Here is a 20,457-nt window from a genome sequence, read left to right as displayed (position 1 = left end):
TGAGCTGCCCACTGGGCATGGAGGGTCTGCCCCAGTTGGATTTCATTCTAGCCGATTATATGCGTGTAGGTAACCTGAGCGCCTCTGCTGGCAGTGTGATCTCCAGAGCCTCCTGTTAGTGTGCACTGCCAGTCCCCATAGGGAGTAACAGTATCGGTCTGTTAGGCCTCCCATAAGTGAATGATTAAGCCTGGCTAGTACAGTGCAACAGTGTGGCGGCTGTATGATGGAGAGTGGGATTGTGGCCTTGCTGCAAATATGTGTGCATGTGTGTGTTAAATGACAGCTGGGAGATGCGTGGTAGTGGTGATTGCGGCAGTGAGTCCTCGAGTTGCTCTAATGGAAGATAGATTGAGAGGCCTAGGGGTTTTTGAAGGAGTGCCGAGCTTTGCCACTGGAAGAAATAGATTTCATGCGACTAACAGCACTGTCAAAAAGAAGAAACGTCGTATGTTGTCTCAACCCTGTCTGTTTGTAGTGATGAGGTGTGTTATACTGAGAACCTAATGTCTCTTTTGACATATGCCCACTATGGGTATCATGTTATCAACATAACAACATTTCCTTCAATTAAGGCAGTGCATAATTTGTAAAAAAAAATTTAATGTTTTTTTTTTTCTACCACTTGAATTCACAATATTTCACTGCTATTTTTCGTTTAACATCAACTCAGCTGATTGACTGGATTGATTGGTATCCAACTTTTAAAATAATCAGCAACTATTTTGATAAACAATTAATTGGTTAAATTAATTCTTTAAGGGAGAAAAGTCTCTGATTCTTCAAGTTGAATATTTTTGGTTTTTCATTACCCCATGATAGCAAACTTAATGATTAAGATGTGGACCAAACAAAACACTGATTGATAATGTTTCATTTACATTTTATAAACCTAATGGTTAATAAATGAAATGATCAAATGCACAGATTAGTCAACAATAAAAATAATCTATAACAGAGCATCACTGCCTTTCTTTGGTATTATTTCATCTTCATCGGCTGCTGAACTCATTGAATTAAAGGTTTCTTAAATATTTTTGTTTGTCAAAGCTCTTATTCCACATCTTAAATCCAATTTATTTCAATGTCCTGTTTTTTTTTTTTTTTTTGCCTCTTCTCTCTCATAGTGGAGCTCTTCCACCAGCTGTCCCAGGCTCTTGAGGTGCTGACCGATGCTGCTGCCAGAGTAAGAAAATCACTGCCAGTGATGCTCATGAAACTTTATTGTAAGGATATTGTTACACAACATTTTTCACCTTGGTGTCTAATGCTCTTGTCAGGCTGCGTATGATAAAATTTGTGCTGCCAAAAAGCAAGCAGAAGAAAGAACCAGGAAACTTGATGATAAGAGGAAGAAAATTAAACTTGGTAAGTCCCTCAAGGTATAAAAAGACCTGCACAATGAAAATACATATATGTTGCAGAGTTTTGTGTGTGTGTGTGTTTTTTTTTTTTACTTGCGCATGCATTTTACTTTGACAGATTTTGTGTGTGTGTGTGTTTTTTTTTGTTTTTTTTTTACTTGCGCGTGCATTTTACTTTGACAGATTTGGAGGCCAGAGAGCGGCAAGCTGAGGCCCAGACTCAGGAAGAGGTGCAAATCAGCAGAACACTTGAGGAAGAGGTAAAGGAAGTTATAGAAATCATGAGAGAGATTAAATCACACAACAGAGTGTCCTGGACAAGATATTGAAAGAGTATAAAATGAGTACATTTCAGGTCTCAGCCCTGCTCTGGGAGTAACTAAGTTTAGTGCATCCAGGAAACTATGAAGCACGCCCAGGTGCTTTTATTCTGCTTTTCGTCAAATACTCCCTTCTGATTGAGGTGAAATCTTCCAAAGACTTGGGCCTGGAACAAAAGCTGTATCTCAGTGAGGCTGTTTTTTCACTGCCACATCATAATTATCTGTAGACCTATTAGGTTATATCGCATGACTTGATGCACTTAGTTCAGAAAGCCAATGATAAATAAAAATGTGTGTGTATGTGCTTTCAAAGTGAGTCATGCATAAACTCTTGTGTATACTGAATGCATGTCAATACATAGTCAGGTTGTTGGGGAAGGTGGTGACCAGTAGGTGGCACTATTCCCATTTTCTGTCTAACCCTTAGGTGCTGTGTAGCTAATGCTGTGGGGTGGTCTGCACACTCTCATGGGGACTGTTTCTCAGAATGAGAGTGCGATATAAAAGTTAATCATATAATTAGTGCTTCACTTAAACTATTTGATGCACGGTTTGTTGTCATGTAAAAACAGCACATTATTTTGTTTCCCTGTTTCTCACCAGATTGCCCGTTTGAGAGAGGAGGGATCCAGACAGCTTGAGGAGGAACAGAGACTCATTAGAGAGCAGATCCAAAGAGAAAGAGAAGCGCAGCAGCAGCAGCAAACAGGTGAGGATGTTCAGAGGAGTACGTCTTCCTCCTGGATTTAGTCCAGTCGTTCAGTCTAAAACTAGCAGCAAACAATTATGTTTTTATTCTTGTTTCAGTTAACGTAGTTAAAATGACTCCAAAACAAAATCCAAAACTACAATGAACAATACAACACAAACTATGTGACATAGCAGGTAAAACCCACTTTAGACAATATTAGTAATCTTGCTGGAAGTATTCTGCCAGAATAAGGGTGAATATTTCCGTCATGCTGTGGCAGCGGTGGAAGGATTTTATCATTCTCCCTCTTTCCACTGTCTGTGTGTTACGTGGAAGAACAATAACCTCTGAGCTCCAACTGCACCCTGAAAATGTTACGTTTTGAGAAATGTTCTATATGTTTTTGTCAAGATTTAGTCAAAACCACTTCCCTCCTAACACTATTTTGTATATATTACAACGTCCTACACGCTGCACGGCCCAAGAGCTAAACAATCCAGATTACTTTTATCTCTATTCAGAATGATAGTGGAGGGTCCCACAGCTATCTACAGCTCTGACACAGTGCTACTGAAGAGTGGAGATATGTCTGGTTATGTCAGACTACTCCTGGAGCAAATTACTTAAGTTTGTCTTGGGCTGAACAACTTTAATTGTTCACAGTATAAAAAAAAAAAAAATGGCTTTGCATAGTATGGAACCTGTAATAAACAATGACTTTGTCAGTCAAAACTGATGCCATGCATTCCCTCATCCTGCCTTTTTTGAGCTTTCATGGATTTGCTTATAATACCAGAAAAACAAACATTTATACTAAATAACAACTAAACTAAAGCTAGTCAATTCCCTAAAATGACATTTGTACACTTTTAAAGCTAACTGAAACTAATCCGAAGCCAAAAACCAAATTGAAAGACAAAATAAATATCAAAACTATTTAAAATTTCTGATCTATAACAACTCTGGTTCATCAAACGAGTTCACTGTAGTTCAGTCCTATTTGATTAAATCCAGTTTGATCCCAAGAAGTATTTTTACTTTTTGATGGCCTCAACTGAGTGAAACCCCATGTCCCAGTCATTGTAGTATCAGTCCAACCACAGCGGTCACTAGAAAGCCTGTGGTTCACCAAATATTATTCACATAAAAAAACAACAACAATATCAGAATGTATATTTGAAACTCTGCATTACTTTGAAAACTTTGAAGAGTCTATTTTAGGTTCATGGCAGTGAGACAACTTGGCAAAGTAACAGAAATGCCAAGTACAACTCACACACACAGCTGTCCATCAAACGTAAACCTCTTCATAATATGTTTGCATTAAATCCTTGATGTCTCCATTCTGGAGACACGGGGGAATCAAGGGCCTTGTAAAATAAAACTATAGAAGTGTGGGTCTTAAAGGGAAGTGCTGGGTCTTGGCCCAAGACTAGACCCTTTTTGTGGCTGGATAATCATCCATGCATGGTCAGCATGTCTTTTGAGTCCCTTCCCTTTGCACGCAGGCCCCCATGGTCCTCCCCTGCACAAGCTGTCTGTCTGCTCCATCTCAGGAAGCACTTAGTTGATCATCAGACTACAGCAGGAGGCATACATTTACCATGTGACAGCAATTTTAGGTTGGCTGTCCATCTGCTCGGTCCCTCAATTCTAATATTATATCCCATATTTTTTTCCTTCAACAACAATTGCGGCCTTGTCTTTTTGGTTTTGTGTTGTCTCACCTCTCTTTCCCTTGTGTTTTCTCTTAGACCCACGAGGACAGGGATGTTCCAAGAGCAATCTGACCCCCAAGTTGAAGGTAAGACTTTAGGTTTTTAGGTTGTGGATGGGACTGGGGAAAGAGGTCAGGATGAGGCAATTTTTTTTGGAAATCTGGGAGAGAAGAGAGGAAAAGGAGGGGGGGGGGGGGTTGGAGGCAGAACATCCCCCAGGAGGTACCGCTTCATCTAAGTGAAAGTGCAGACCCTCTGAGGGGATTTTGATAGAACCTTAGGCATTTGTAATTTGTTATTTGGAGACCACATACGCTGTCTCACCACTGAGCACACACTGGTCTGACGCCCATTCCTCCAGAGTAGGCCTGTTGTCGTCAGGAGACCTGTAACCATGCCAAAATGGGGCTTATTATATTTCCTTCTGGAAACTGCCTAGCTTGTGCATATTAACAGACACTGGGGGATGTTAGCTAATGTGTTTAGACATTAATCTGGTTTTAAAATTTGATAGCCATCTAGTGCAGCAGTGTATTCCCTGATGTTTGTCTTCAATTAGAAAAACAAACAGCGGTTGTAAGACTGACCACATCACCAACCATGGGAACATTATTGCAATCTTGATATTGAGATCTGTCACACAGAATGTTGAATTTCAGAAGGTTTAAGCCATTTTAGGTTTCAGGTATCTTGCACTATGTTTATCAAAATTAGTCACTAGTTTTTGTGCCGTATGAGCAATGAATCTGAATTGAATAATCCTTAAAGCAGACCTTGAGGTTTTACATTTATCTAAATTAACAAGAGCCTGTTGTGTATCATTTTCTACCTAGTTATAGTGTGGATGGAATGAGTAGATAACAAATGTGCAGCCATTTGGCTAGGGTACATTAATAGTTTATCTGACACTTCATAAAAATAACAGGTGTTAATGCTGTGGCCTGAAATTAAGATGTTATATGGGCATGATTTCATACTTGAGCCCAGCATCAACATATAAAATGCCAGCAATGGCTGAATAATGTGTTGACAGGTGTAAAGCATTTAAACTAGCTCAGTTAGATTACTTTTTTGCATATTTGTTTCTCTGGCACAAAAGGGGGAGAAATAACAACATCAGCCCAGAATTTCACAACCGATGCAATCCTGCTGGAAACCAAAGGCATCATATCATGCAAATACTTTAATCATCTTACTCCAAGGTTAATGGGTGAGAGGGTTATCGGTATGTAGAATAGATAGCTCTTGGATGGAGATTTCCGCTGTAAAAGAGGCTGTGTAGACGTTCCCAGAATGCCGGAGGTGAGTCAACACACAATGCTCATCATTTATAATCCTACTTTCACACAGCTGGTGTCATATTGGCTAGACCCCTTATGCTTTGTACACGGATATGTGGAGTTGCACAATGCCTCTGTGGAGGAGAATGAGAACTCATATTGGGGTTTAGTGATCAAGTTCCAAGCGCTGAAGAGAGTGATAAATTATCTCGTAGCCTTTTTTGAAAACTCGATTGGAGCTGTCTTACTGCCATGATTTAAATAGTTGCACAGTAATTTCCCAAAAGGCATTCAAACAGAGGAAGTACCAATACCGAGCTGAAAACACAGACACATTGTTGCACAAGCAAACAAGTTAACCACGCTTCAAAGAGAGAAGCAGCCGCACACAGAAGAGGACTGCCTTTCTTTCTCATGACAGAACACCTTGGGCATCAACCTGCTTTCTATTATCTGGTCATTACAGTGTCTGGTATTGTTCTTTATTCTATGAAGCTGTAGTTAAGCAGGTGAGTCACTGTGTACTCTCCAGTCCAGGACTCTGGATTTATTTTCACTCTTTGTAGCTGCCCAGCATTCTTAGTTTGGTCAGTTTTGATGGTTACAGTAATCTGTGGGTCGTCAGTGCCAAGGCTGTGCATCATATCTTGTCTCCTTGTCAGTCGATTTTAATTAATTACACATTTATGATTAGTTATCATGGTATGCTATAACTCTAGAAGTATGGATAATATAAATAATACATTAAACCTTTTTGTGTGGAGTTTGAATGTTCTCCTCATGTTTGCATGGGTTCTCTTCAGGTACTTCAGCTTCCTCCCACCATCCAAAGACATGCACTAATAGGTTAATTGGATAATCTGAATTGCCCATAGGTGTGAATGTAAGAGTGATTGGTTGTTTGTCTCTGTATGTCAGACCTGCAATGAGCTGGAGACACGTCCAGGGTGCACCCCGCCTTTGTCCATAGGTAGCTGGGTTAAGCTCCAGCACCCCCTCCCCCGGCCCTCTCGAGGATAAAACAGTTCAGAAAATGATTCAATGAATGAATATTACATTTTAATATGGGTTTTGTCTTCTTTCTCTTTCCAGTTGAAGTGGAAGTATAAAAAAGATGATGAGACAAATGGGGGCTACTCTCAAGACATTCTTCTCAGACTTCTCCAAAAGGTGGATATCTTGACAACTACATATAGCACCAATGCTATAAAAGTCATTTGTTATTAGTTAAGAAGCACATATATTTATTGCATGACATTTCTATGCAGCACAATTACAGTAGAGCATCTTCTGTAAGTGTCTGCTTGAATTAGAAAATTCTAAACTATGAAAAGCAGCTACATTTCTGTAGTTTTACTGGAAAGTAATCTAAATGTGGTTTCTGAGTTTATACAAAATGTGTTTTATCACAATACACTGTTATAATCCTCTATTACTATCCTGTTCGAACCAGCTAGATGTTAACAAACCAGTCTGCACAGTCCAACCATATTTGATGCTTGCATGACATCAGCGCTGTAGATCGTTTTATTCTTCCCCTTAAACAAGGCCCATTAAGTTTTGTTGCAGTGAAAGTGCTGAGGGCAATGTTGTAGTGCCCTTTTAAAGCCATGCACGCCATTGTTTGTGCCCCTCTTACCAGGTGATTAAATAGTGCCAAGGGAGGCATTAGGAAATGTGCTCTTCTCATGCAACCCAGTACCACCTTATTCTGTGATCCGTTATAAGGGCTTTTGGTGGAGCATACATTGGCCTGCAGTGAGTATAGGGCAAGTGTCACTGACGTCAAGCTGCTCAGAAAAAGGCGTATGAATTTCTCCTCTGCACGCACATAATCAGTAGTCGAGAGGGCTGTGTCAGGGTCAAGGCTGTGAAAAAAAATAAACAGTGTGCTTTTAAATTCTTAGGGCTTTTTGAGGCTAATGTTGTTTGAGATGGCAAGCTACAGTGAATGACAGTTAATGGTTTGGGCAAGTACAAATAGCCACCGCTGTGTGGGAAAGCAAATGTGGTATGTGTGTACTTGTGTATGTGTACGTGCATGAACTTGTGTACTTTGGACAGTTAAAATAATACATCTTCGTTTAAGGGGGGAAAAAAAGCATGTTAAGATATTTATATTTTATGAAATGGAGGCCTTTAGAGAGTCTCCTTTGTCACTGTTGGCCAGCTCCACGGTGTCCTTAGTAAGCTTCAGCATTCCAGGACTTTCCCGTTCCCAGAAAGCTACATTTTCACAGAATCAGATTCTTGGAGCCTGAGTCTGCGCTCCTCTTTGCTCCTGTGCACTTTGGCCGAGGTTATTGACCAAAACCGTTGTTTACAGGTGACATAAACCTGGAGGAGCATCACAAGTTTTGTTAATGAGTGTTTTAAATAGGGAATGAGGTTTTCATCTACCCATATGTCCTATCTCTAGGTTTCCTTCATCTCTTTCCATCTGTCAAAGATTGAGGTCAGCAAATGGCTGCTCCCTGTTTTTTGGCTAAACTTTCCTCCCTCCATTGTCATAATAGCAGCGAGCTCAATGGGATCTGTAGCTAATTTCACTTTCTCTGCCAAAATATTGTTTATCAGATGTTTACACAACATGAAGAGTGCTAAAATGATGCCATTATTATCCATTATTACCTTGTGTCTCTTTTAAGATATCACAAAGATTTCACTTTTGTACACAATGTTACTCGAATGTTCTTTTCAGTATTACTGGACCAGAACCAACATATGAAACCTGTCACCAGAGATTAGGTTTAATAATCAAACACATATTCAGCCCTAACATTTATTCCAGGAGTTGACCAGAGTTTTGTAATTTTCAGTCTGCATGTGCTTTGTGTTTTTACGGTTATTGGTTGTGCCGTGAAAGGAAATACTAATTTGAATGTTATGTGTGTCTCCTCTTTTACATGTATTTTTACCTCTAGTACGGCGACGTTCTAAATGTGATTGTATCGAGTAAGAAGAGAGGAAGTGCTGTGGTTGAATATGCAACTGTGAGAGCAGCTGTAAGTGCCTAACTCTTCCCAAGTCATTGTCTTTATTTTATTTCTTGAATAATGAAAATCTTTTCCAAAGAAGACATTTGCATAGAACCGCATTTGTTTACCACAGACTTGCCTCAAGTCTCTGGTCACCTGCTGAATTTGATTATTACTAAGAGTGACACCTGTCATAGACTTTCTAGCCCCAAGACCATCTCTCAGACTTGAACTGGGACTGTTTTAGTCATCCTGTAGAGAAGAGATGTCTCTGCTGATGGGAACCAGTGGACGGGAAGGATGTGCCTCATTGTTCCTCACTGTCTGAATCCTCGGGCCCTTTGTCGGGATCATGTACTGCTTTTGTTTGTGGTTTGTCTACGTGGTGCATGGTTTTATCAAGAGAACATGTCTGCAAGTCTGCAGGGATTTATGCGTCAGGTTCTATTGTCTCTGCCTGTCCATTTTCAGGACCCAGACTTCCTCAAGTGTTGGGACCACTTATAATCTACCTTTGTCCATTTCTACATGTGTCACTCATACAGATATTGTACCCCAGCCCAAATTCCCAAATATATGATAGATAAACATTACGTTTTCATACAGAGGCAGGACAGTTCTTTTTTGTATCCACATGTAACACAAAATATCCACTCACGTCTTAATTCTGTGTTTTAGGAGTTGGCATTTAAGAATGAAAGTGGCCTAAGTGGAAATCCCTTGAAGATTTCGTGGCTTGAAGGACAGCCAGAGGTTGTTCTTCCATCATCACAGCCTGGTCACTTCATGTCTACACAGGTACCAGTACAGCCACTGTTATAATTTCCTGCCTCTCTTATAAAGCATTACAGCTCTATGTTACAAAATCTTCCACTGGACACTAAATCCAACACAAATACTACTTCCTAAACACCGTCCGCAAAGTGAGGTATGTAAACCTTCTGAGGTTTTATTTTTGTATCAGTGGTGCGAATATTACCCCAATGCTTGCACTCTGCTCGTCTGGCCGAGAACAATGTGTTTGGTTAAATGGGCAGCAGTTTATTTTCTTTGGAACGATGAGGCACTGGCCCGGCACTGGCCCAAAGCCGCAGGTTGGGAGCTCATTAACTGGCCTGACCTGGTAGACCCTGGGAATACTTTGCAGCCCAAGAGGAACATTATTTGCTGCAGTAGAATAGCACATAGGACTGACAAAATGTCTACAGTACTGTCAAGTGTAGCTCCATGTAAATGTAAAAGCTCTTCAGATTATGGTTTGCGTTTTGTAGTTTAAAAGTGCCTTTTTTTTAGTCCCTGCACCAACAAAGTCTTGCACAAATCTAAAAAGAATACTGGGAAAATCTATCTCTGAAGAAAACGCATTGTGTTTTGTGGTTTAGAAATCACAGTGATCTGTGCTACAATCCCAGCTTTTTAAATGGATTTTACACAGCTAATATTTTGTCTTTGGTTGCCAGCACACCTGCATATACCATAGGCACATTAACTCACATCCTGTCCAAGGATAATCTCATTTCAGCTTTATCCACTGAGAATACAGAGGGCTCTAATTTCTTGTCATTATATTAGTACAAAGTAGTGTTTGTTTTTTGTCCATGTCCAATGTACTCCCCTTGTGCTGTTGCTTTTCCCCCATAATGAAACTTTTGTGTGATTACAGATTGAAAGACTCTCCATAGACTTATCTGTATCTCTAGAGCTTCTGCTGAACTGAGTTTTACCCCTCAACTTAGCGCGATGTCTCAGACCCTCTTGTCAGGACCAGCATGTGGGACTCCACACTGGGACTTGTCACACTAATCTGTTTAAATGTTATTATGTTAACCTGGTTTGCCTTATCCAACGCTGATTGCTTTATCTTTTTTTTTTTTGTAATGCACCTGAAAAAGAAAACATTACTATGGCTGGGTAATTTTCGCATTAGCCCTTAGCAAGCATACTTCTTGCTAAAGTGGGCCCACATGACATAATAGGTAAATCAGTGGGACTATTAGTAATGTTGACCCACATCTGGCTAGGAGTTGGTGGCCTTTGGGGGCATTTTAGAAAAGATAGAAAGAGAAAGTGAAAAAACAGAGTCTTGGAGGTCCTTGGACTGAAAAAATCAGATCCCTTTCCTGTCTTCTACTCCACCATCACTCCTTCCAACACAGGCAGCTGCAGTCACATAAGAACAGCTTGGGCGAGGAATTGCTTCTTTAACCTCATCAATCCAAACACAGTGCTGTGCAAGTCAGAGTCTCACTGCAGGGAGCATAGAGATACACACACATATGACTTCAGCTTCAACTTCAGTTTCAACTCTGCTGGGCTTAATAAATGAGTCTGGGGCCAATGTGAGGCACCTATTGGAGAGAGAGAGGGGCTACAAATTCACCTTGAAGACCCCCCTTGAGACCAGAAACCTTGAACATTACTTACTATATCGAGTTGTGTCAAAATTTCACTGCTCACACAGGGAGACAATGAAGAAACCTGTTGAACATTGGCTATTTTTTGTTCTGCTTTTCCAGAAAGTACCGGTGATGATTTATAATTGCATCGATTCTTCATATCATAGATGTTGAAAATGTCAAAACAGGAGACATCCATGTTATTTCCACTGTGGAAAATACCTGTGCTCCTAAATGAATTAAGACCCCTCCTTTGGGATGGGATTTTATTGAATCTTCAGTGTTTTTGTTGCGTCTTTACTCCCTTGTCATAATAAATTGTCACTGTGGGAGATTATGGGCCACTCTCACACGTTGCCGTGTGCAGTGATCTACCGACCTCCTAAATGTAACAAAGACATCATAACTGACTTCTCTGTTTGTTTTGGCTTAAAGTATACACTTGGCTTAAAGTATACACTACACACTATACTTTATAATTCGTGTGTGTTGTCTTGATAAGACATTGGCTATAAACATTGTTTTGCTGTTGTGCAGGCTGTTCACAAAAGTTGAATTGGATTATGAAACTGGCAGGTTTATCAAAGAAATAATATACAGAACTGGAAGAATATACAAAGCTGTCCAAATGTACCTGATGCACATATGAAATATAGCTGTATAGTGTAGTAAAATAGATGTTTTATATTAACTGTGGTTAGAGAAACAATATACAATACAGATACTGTGTGTACGTTTGGTTTCCTGAGCTTGAAATAGTGACTGCATCAAAATAGGATTTCATATATCAGGCCAACTAAATGGATTCCGCAGAGCTTGACTAATGATTCATATCTCACGTCCCAGACAGTCAGGGATACAGAACCATTATCTAACCATCTGCCTTGCTGCTGCCTGACGTAGTGTTTGGCGCTTTGGAGATATCATGCCATCATTAATCATGATGCCATGATTTATGGTTTATTGCGTAGTTTAGCGAAAAGTGAATCTAATGTAAAGGATTTAAATCTGGGCTTTCAACGCCTGCTTCTTCCATCTAAAAGCGGAGAATCATTGCAGGCTTGTCACGACAAAAACCAGATGCAGCTATTCTGGGATTGTTTTTCCAGCCTGCCGGTTTGCTCTTGCTTGAAAAGTGCACTCTCACCTAAAATAGCCCCCTCAGTCTGGAAGAGATGCACTGTATGTGATCATGCAGTTGGCATATTCAAACCCTGGCCTGACCTTTCTCTGAAAGGAGCTGCATATGTCTAATAAGGAAACCAGCAAACTATTTCTGATGATCAGAACAAATATTGGTAGTATGGGGTACTATTATCATGTGCAACTCTCAGTTATGTTTCACCATCTCATTTGGAGTTGAGAGTAAAATACTGTGCAACTATAATGTGAAGGAACAAAAGAGCACTCAGTTTACAGAAAATAAACTGTTTGAGGATAGCCTGAAATACTCTGATTTGATCCCATCAGACATGGGAGGAATTGCCTGGTGTGATTGTGGTATGGTCAAAACTATGCTTACACCCAAATAGAGATGGGAGAGCTATTGTGCGTTTGATTGGCCCAGCTGTCTTTTTCTTGCTAATGTATTCTGACATGATACAGACAGCGAAACAGTATCATTTTCACAAAGTCTGTTTTTGTGTGTTGCATGCGAAGCAATACTGCATATTTTAGAGGCATCAGGTTGGGCTGAAAGATGTAATTACAATTACACAAGAAGGACATCTCTTATTTGCCAAAACAATATTTTTAGCTTTTAAGTTAGTACCTGACAAAATAAATAACTTGTAAGTACTACTTTACTGAGATGACAGGGTTTCTTGGTATTCTCTATGACAGCAAGTTTAGATTTTTAGAGAGGGAGAAGCGGTACCAGATGTGATCGGGATACTTCGCAGCTCGGCCAGTTTGTGCATTTCAGACAAGATAATTTGTCCTCAATTATAGACTCTTTCGTCTCACATCAGTCATGTGGCCGAACTCTCAATGGGCATAAGTTTATGTGATTCTTCACACTGAAGGCTCTTGTGTCGACACCAGACTGTATAGCCAAGGACACATGTTTGCAGGAAGGCTTTTTCCAGAAAAAACAGAATGTTAATTTTTGAAGGTTATAATAATTAGAGATGTGTTTTTTTCTAAACCTGGCAGGGATTTTCATTATTATTATTATTTTTAAATTTATTTAATATTTTCTGTCATTGTGCAAGAGTTTAATTTAAAAAATGTGTTTGCATAGTGTCTGCACTTTATTTTTTTCCTGTGAACAAATAATTCTTTAATGAAGGCCATTGCAACAGACAGGAAAACACTGTCCAATGTAAAGTCTGTAAGGCTCAATGGCTCTTTCTCCTTATAAAAATAGCTTGTATGAAAAAGGATAATGAATTGCCTACACACCCTGGTTAGCCATTAAACAGTCTTTCTTTTGTGAGACAGGTGTGCCTCAAACCAGGGCTCACCTACCGACCCAGCACTGGCTTCAAAGTCCAGTTTACTATAACATAGGATTTGAAACTCTGCTTGACATGCCTGTCTAATTTAGGCTTATGTGTTTCTCTGCCTTGAAATAATATTGTGCTGCTTGTTGTGTTGAATAGTCCAAGGGTATAATTTATCTGGAAACTGTTAGGTACAAGTGTCAGAAAAAGGCGTATTGCTTCCACAGTGGTGTCTGATTGTTAAAAAGCCAAATAAATGTCTGTCCATCACGGTGCATAAACAGTTTTGTATGAGGTCTGTAACATGTTGACGAGCAGTTCTGTCCACAAAACCACCAATGTTGGCATTTTCAGGATATTTTTTTACTTCCCCAAAATATAAAACAGTACATTTTCAATGTAAATATTTTTCACAATGTGTTATTTTTCATAAAATACATGAGAAACAGGGGCATTGATATGCAGTTCAGAATGTCAGATACTGAAATAGACATACGGTACAGACATACCCGCAAACACTGCTGTTTCTGTTTTGCCATATATAGAACTCTAAATCTATTGCCAGGAGCGGGACACTTGTGGTTCATGTTTTTTGCAGGGTGACCCATGGGCCACTTAGGAATTTAACTGGTACTTGGTTTGCCCCACAACCTTTCCTGGCAACACAGAATGAAACTCTGGTCTCTCCAGAATAGAGGAATATACACGACATTCTCTGGGTTCTTGCAGAATGTACAAATCACAAGTTGATAATGCGTACGTACAGGTATATTTACTCCATATTTTTATGGTGTGAGATGTTAGCATGTGTTTTTCACGTGTCAGGGGTCTGTTTAGTCAGAAGGTAATGTTTAAATCCCCATCAGGACTTTTGCTGCAGTAATGGATGTCTCTGGTCCTCCTCCCTCGACACCCCCTGCATATGTGGAAGTATCACATTACTCTTTACCACTTTCCTTCTCGTGCGCAACTCACCAGAACATTGGACTCTGATTCGCAGCTAAGAAAACAGCCTGCTCTGGCATTTTTTTTTTTCATGTTCTGAGGTCTTGGACTTGTGGCCTGGCTTGGTCTGCAGCCCAAACTGCCACTACAGGCATGGCTTTTATTGGAAGCAGAACTAAGTGTTTGTTTTCACTGTATTGTTGGGAATGAGAGATGGGGGGTACCTTGGTCTACCTTTGAGTAGGGCCTCTGGGATGCGTGCAGAGGAAAAATTGCCCTCTGCACACAATAGATTGGCAAGCACGCCAAGAGCCAAGACATCACAGCTTGAGGACCTTGGATTCAAGCCGCAGCTTTTCTTTTCTTAAACACAGCACTCTTAAGTTGTAACAGCCGTCTTCAGTGCTGTATCGTGTGGCTTGGGGGATTACAATAGCAAAGCAGAAAAGTAAAAGAAGGTGAAAATGCCCAACTTGGAATTCGACAAAGCTCAATTATTAACTTAAAAGTAGTAGCTCAACCTCTGAAAAGGTAAATCTAAGGAGAACATTAACTTAATTGCGCCTTTTTGATAGCCTTACAAACAGATCATTGTTTACTTTAAACAAGTGGACAACAAAGTGATCATAGTCTGTTCTTACGGACACAAATTTTGTTTTCCATAAAAGCTTAAGCTGCTCATCCTGGTGGTGTGTTGTGATTATCTATTTCACAAAGTCACAGTGTACACATTAATAGTGAAAATAGCCACGACATTCTACTCTTTTTAGAACAGAGCAGACAGAATAGAGATTTACCTTCTATCATAGGTGCTTGTTGTGTTTTTACAGGTTACAGCTTAGTACAGTGGTACCGTTTAGTAGATGCACTGGAAAAAAGTTTTACTGTAGGATATTGGTTTGTCCACAAAATCAGTTCAGCAGTATTTGAGTTCGTCATATCCCGTACTCTGTCTATATTGCTTAGCCACTATCCTGTCTAATTGTGGAGCTTGTCCATCACTTGTAGAACATCATCCAAGATGGAAGGGCCCAAGTCAAGGCTAAAGGAAAATCCACTGTCCTCTTCCTTTTGTCCAACAGTTTTATCGCAGGTTTCTGTGGCGTCACTCTCCCTGTCTAAACTGAGGCTGTCCCGTCCAGAGCTGTGTGAGGGAACATTATTTCCCTTTTGGTAGCCTTCCTCCTTTTCCATCTCTACATCTCCTTCATCACTGTCAAGCAGTGGCAAAGAGCTGCATTTCTTCCTCTTCTGGGAGGCCCACTCAGGGCTCTCTGAACCGTCGGCGTCATCCAGGTTCAGACGAGGAGGCTTTGGAGGTGGGGAACAAGCCAAGAAGAGGTTCTGTTCACTCTGGGAGCTTTGCAGCAGCAGGCTATGGCCCATCTTGAGGAAGGACAGGTCTCCAAAGCTGTCTGTGTGGGCATCATTTCCAATATGTGTGATGTGACGGAAGTCAGCCAGTGGCAAGCTGATCATGTTGACTGACAGCACCTCTCTGCGCTTAGAGTTCCTACTTGGCCAACGACCAGACGATGGCTTTCTGTACAAGGATGTTCTCAGTGGCATCGTGGCAGATGTGGTTGAAATGGACTTGGAAGTCTTTATAAATCCTTAAAAGCCCCTTTTCTGTCCTGTTATTGGTGTGAAGCCTCAGAATGTGGTGAAATTGTGGTTTGCTGCCATCTACAAAATAAAAAGAAAAAGAGTGTTAAAAAGTAAAGCTAATACAAATTTCCTAAAAGACAGGTTATAATTAGATGTTAGATATTCCTCTTTTCACTCAGACTTGGCACAGATGTACAGTATATAGAGTATTTCTCTACATATGTTTGTCATGAAATTCAGCAGCAGATGTAAATATTGGACAGTATCTGTTAGGTTGATATGAATCGGCAGCTTTTGTTTAAAGGCTGCTCTACTTGATTTTGGTTTAGTGAAATTCTGTGTTATTTGGCTGCAGAGGGATGTTTCAACAATGCTTTGAAGCTTTAATTTCTAAATATTTACTTATCAAATCCCTGTTTGTTCCCATAAATGCAGGTGTGGTCTGCTGAATACCCTCCAAAGGAAGTCTGTTAGCCTTTTCATGACTTCCAGTTAGAGGAGCAACAGAAGTGCAGATTCTCAAGTGGGAATTGTTACCCTTCGTGCAAATATATCATATCATTGCACATTTTGTTTTGAAAGAACATACGGGTTTACTGTAAGTTCTGTCAGTAATCAATATAATAGCTTGGATTTGGAACATATGTATGATTTTATGAGAAATACAAATAACTTGAGTGTGGTCGCTTTTATTTTTCAGGGGTGTTGTATTGTGACTCCAAATGTGGAAGTTAATAAAATGAAAGCATCCACACTGAAGGCAGGATTTATGTTTAAAACAAGTTAGCTCTTTTGTCACATAGCTTTTGACTATGTATTATTCACTTCCTTCTACAAAATGTGAACAGGAGGGTTCGTCATATAAAATCTTTGCATTTCGTGACCTGTAATCATTTGATTAAGTAAAACAGAACTCTGTTCATCAACACTGGCACGCTGATTAGATAATCTGCTCAGTGTCTGTGATTTTACGGTCTTGCGAACAGCTTCGCCCGCATTAGATCTGTTTTCGTGACTTGAAACACTCACTCTGTAAATGTGTAAGTCACTACAGCAAACAGGTTTTGTTGGCCTGTAAAGGTTTTATCGGCACTTTAGTAGCAGCAGGAGATTCGAGAGCATGGACACAATAGCATTCCTTTCCAAACATGTCAGTTTGGCCAAGGAGGAGTCCTAGGATTTCAGCCAGGAGTATCATGTCAGGAAAACACTTCATTGCCAAGTAAAAATTAAAGAAGCCTATTAAAACATATTGTCCAAAAAACAGTTTTTAAATTAGGAATATTTGTGACAGATGAAAACTCTGTCTGACCACAAGTGTAAGCATTTTGATTTAAATATTATCATGTAGGTGCTGTTTGTCAAATTTGGCAAAAAACAACCAAAAGAAAAACAGATTTTCTTGTAGATTCTTACCTGTTTTGATGAGTAAATCCTACACATGCCCACTTGTCTGTGTTAGGGAAGCAGACTGCGCCTAATACCTGCACACCCTGACAAACTTCCCTGACGTGATAGGGCTTGTTCAGCTTTTACAGGGAAAACCTCAGTGAGCAACTTTAAGACAAAGAAACAAAAGAAAACATGTCTTCATTAGTGACACAAAGCACAAAAGTCCAATTTCACACTGAAGTGTAACGTTTAAGAAACTGTCTGAACTCCAAAAAGATTGTCTCTTACCTTTGTATGAACTGCTGCTAAGGTGACTATTTTCAGTCATCTGACATTTGAGACGGTTTTTTTTTTCACTAAGCCTTTTCAGTGTGGACTCCTATTTGAATTGCAGAGCTCCTCCAGGTGCGATCCTGGTGAAAGTCTCCTCTGTACAACAAATAAAAACCAGGTGAGGTCAGAGTACGACAGAAGTGAGGTGATCAGGTGGAGTCTGGAGAAAGATCAAACATGGTGTAACACATTAACGAAGCTGAACGATGTGTGGATGTGTCTGGGAGAGGGGTAGGGTGAGAGAGGTTGAGTTTGAATAGATTATTGCATGCATAGCAGGTTGTGTTTCTGTCTGTGTGCATTACATAGAGTGTATCTAAAAGGAAGTCATAGTCAGTGAGCAAACAGGTCAGCTACCCAGAGGAGGGGGTTAACTGATCTCTAATCTCCATGTCATTGTCCCTCCTCTCTGCTGATTTCCTGATTTCCTGCCTGCTGTTGGCTTGTTTAAAGCCCCCCGAGTCCAATCCACTCCACAGGCCCTTCTGCCTGACTGGAGGCCTATAGCTTCTCTATGTAATCAAAGCGCACTATCACACACAGACATGTATGCACAAGCAAACTGTGTTGCACAAGAGAAATAACTTGTTGCATTTCTCACGCCTCCAGCATGTTGCCGTTTCCTCCAGAATGCTTTAGTGATATATTAATGGAAATTGTGTCGGAACAGAAAGCTTCTCCTGCAAAACAGAATAAGCAACATAAGTTATTTTTGAGTGGTTGACTTTCTTTAATCCTAAGCAACTTGTGTCCATGTGTCTTCAAGAGGAAACATTAGAATAACTAGATATCCTTGCTAAGTCTGAAAATGAACACAATGTTCCAGCAGCAAGGAGGAAATTGATTTGTATCCCTTTATCCCGAGTATCAATGCCTCTCCTTGTTCATTCAATATCAACATGCAGTGTGTAAAGGAAATAGACAAATCAAATGTTTCACTGCTCATCCAGTCCTTTCAAATGTGTCCAATAAACAATAGGCATACCGCCTGGTCTCTCTTCTTCTCTCTCTCTGCACTCAAGCACCAGAACAGTCTGCAGGACTAGACACAATTACTCACGCAAATGAAATTATCATAACATTTACTCAAGACTGAAACAGAACATTTTTTTTTGCATCTCTCTTCTTAGAAATCCCCCCCTTCCTTCTTCCACCTACGACCACAAATCTGCTTTCATGCTAGCGGACAATCAGTGTGAAGAGCGAGTGTTATCTGTGGTATTTTGCAATGACCTCATGGGACCCGCCGTCTGACCAAGGTTGGGCTCATCGTGTTAGTGGTGTTGTCATGCTATGTAGCCTCAGGGCAGATGGGTTTAGCTTTAGCTGGATTTCTGTATGAACCACTTTGCTAAGGCCTGACCATAGTGGGAAGTGTGGTTGATGCAGCTATGCTGGGCCTGAAATCTGGGATGCTGCATGTTTTTGTTGTTGCAGGATAAAAACTGTTTCCAGATATTGCTTTGACTGGCGCAAGGAGCCCAAACTGAGGCTTCGGAGGATATTCTTCTTGTTCTTTGTTGTGTGTCCTCCAGCTTCAGCTGTGCCGAGACCCTGAAACAGTCAGTATTTAGACTAGATTTACAACAAGTACTGTGTCTGATTCTTTCATATGAAAAACACTGGTCATTGACAAGAAACACCGGACATACTGTGCTGTGGTAAAATTATACTCATGGTACAATCATGAGTTGGTTAGATGTGAGACTTGTCAGAGATCAGATTATTATTATTTTTTTTTTTGCAGTTCTTTATCCTGTTGTGTCTTTCTTTAAGATAAGCACATTATTGGTAGGTACCCTTTGTAGTGTTATTTTATTAGACTAGTGGCATTGTACCCGTGGTGCCATTGTAAGATATCATGAGAGGCTAAAACGCCCCCCTGTGGTGCAACAGTGGCATTGTACCCGTGGTGCCATTGTATGATAGCATGAGAGGCTAAAATCGCCCCGAATACCTCACAACATTTGAATACGGACATAAAATTGTGCGTAGTAGATAGTCAGGTAATGTTTCTATTCATTTGGCGAGTTTGGCGGCGATCAGGCATCATGAAGGCTGAGGAAAATCCATACAAACACCCTCCCATGCTGCAACATCGATCGGACTATGTGCATTATATGGTAGGATTTGCCCAGAACTACCCCAGTTTGAATGTATCATCATTGTCACTGTCACTGTCTCTAAAGCGATGACTCGATGATGAGTTTTCTGAAGGTGCTCCAACTGAAACTCAACCGTCTTTTCCATCTGACTGACGGGAAGCACACACACCTTGTTGCGTCATTGCCACATGACAGAGATCTGACGCCAAAGTCCAGGTGTTACATTATTAAATCTCAAACGCAGACCTATCAGGTGATCACAGTGGTCTTTAATCAACACAATGACATCACAGTAGAGATGAATGGATTCGAGGCACAAACCTGTTGTGATTCACCCATTATCCCACATTCTTAACTGTTTACAAAAGAGACGTAAAAGCAATAAATCACATCACCTGTTAAAAAATACTTTGAGTTTTTGTATTGATGTGTATTGAGGGCTACTAATCGCAGCCCCCAAAAAAAATCCTTGAGTCTAAAATATGCAGTGCCTAATTTTGTGGGATGCTTCTCTTTTTGTCTGTATAGAATGCTTGTGTTTACGTCTAGTTTCTCAGGATTGGGATAAAGACAATGTATATACATATACATAACTGAGTTTCCAGTGAATGTGGGTGGTCATTGTTGGCTGAGAACGTACTCCTCTCGCTCTTGGCACGGGATCATCACTAATTGTTAAGTCATGGTTTGGATATAATAGCTTTGAAGACTAGAGATGTAAAGATGAATGCATTTCACTTGCTGTTTGTTCTTCACATTAAGTAGATACAAAAAAGGATGTTTACATGGGAAGATATACACACAGACACACAGACGTAGCAGATATTTCATGTTTGGATATGGGCAACCTTCATTTCATTTTCATTTCGTTCTCTCATAA

The 20,457-nt window shown here is 40.2% G+C and overlaps 2 protein-coding genes across 3 annotated transcripts in view; one reads left to right on the top strand and one right to left on the bottom strand.

Annotated features, from left to right (window-relative positions):
* Positions 1–20,457, top strand: part of LOC115414004 (dnaJ homolog subfamily C member 17-like) — a 38,556-nt gene that overhangs the window by 7,187 nt on the left and 10,912 nt on the right. Inside the window, exons 3-11 of one of the 2 annotated variants that reach the window (XM_030127177.1) lie at positions 1,128–1,186; positions 1,281–1,368; positions 1,548–1,624; positions 2,291–2,396; positions 4,133–4,182; positions 6,469–6,546; positions 8,301–8,381; positions 9,033–9,152; position 12,568. In XM_030127177.1, the coding sequence (XP_029983037.1) occupies positions 1,128–1,186; positions 1,281–1,368; positions 1,548–1,624; positions 2,291–2,396; positions 4,133–4,182; positions 6,469–6,546; positions 8,301–8,381; positions 9,033–9,152; position 12,568 (660 nt within the window). The remainder of the gene's footprint in view (positions 1–1,127; positions 1,187–1,280; positions 1,369–1,547; positions 1,625–2,290; positions 2,397–4,132; positions 4,183–6,468; positions 6,547–8,300; positions 8,382–9,032; positions 9,153–12,567; positions 12,569–20,457) is intronic. The other variant, XM_030127176.1, reaches the window with a different exon arrangement.
* Positions 14,163–17,827, bottom strand: LOC115414005 (cdc42 effector protein 3-like). The gene is made up of 3 exons (XM_030127178.1): positions 17,428–17,827; positions 17,164–17,304; positions 14,163–15,825 (listed from the first exon to the last, which is right to left on the bottom strand). Exon 3 carries the CDS (start codon positions 15,706–15,708, stop codon positions 15,118–15,120), a length of 591 nt encoding a protein of 196 aa, XP_029983038.1. The 5' UTR covers positions 15,709–15,825; positions 17,164–17,304; positions 17,428–17,827; the 3' UTR covers positions 14,163–15,117.

This window comes from Sphaeramia orbicularis, chromosome 22, assembly GCF_902148855.1.
Source record: "Sphaeramia orbicularis chromosome 22, fSphaOr1.1, whole genome shotgun sequence".
Lineage (NCBI taxonomy): Eukaryota > Metazoa > Chordata > Actinopteri > Kurtiformes > Apogonidae > Sphaeramia > Sphaeramia orbicularis.
This window is presented reverse-complemented; position numbering and strand designations above follow the sequence as displayed.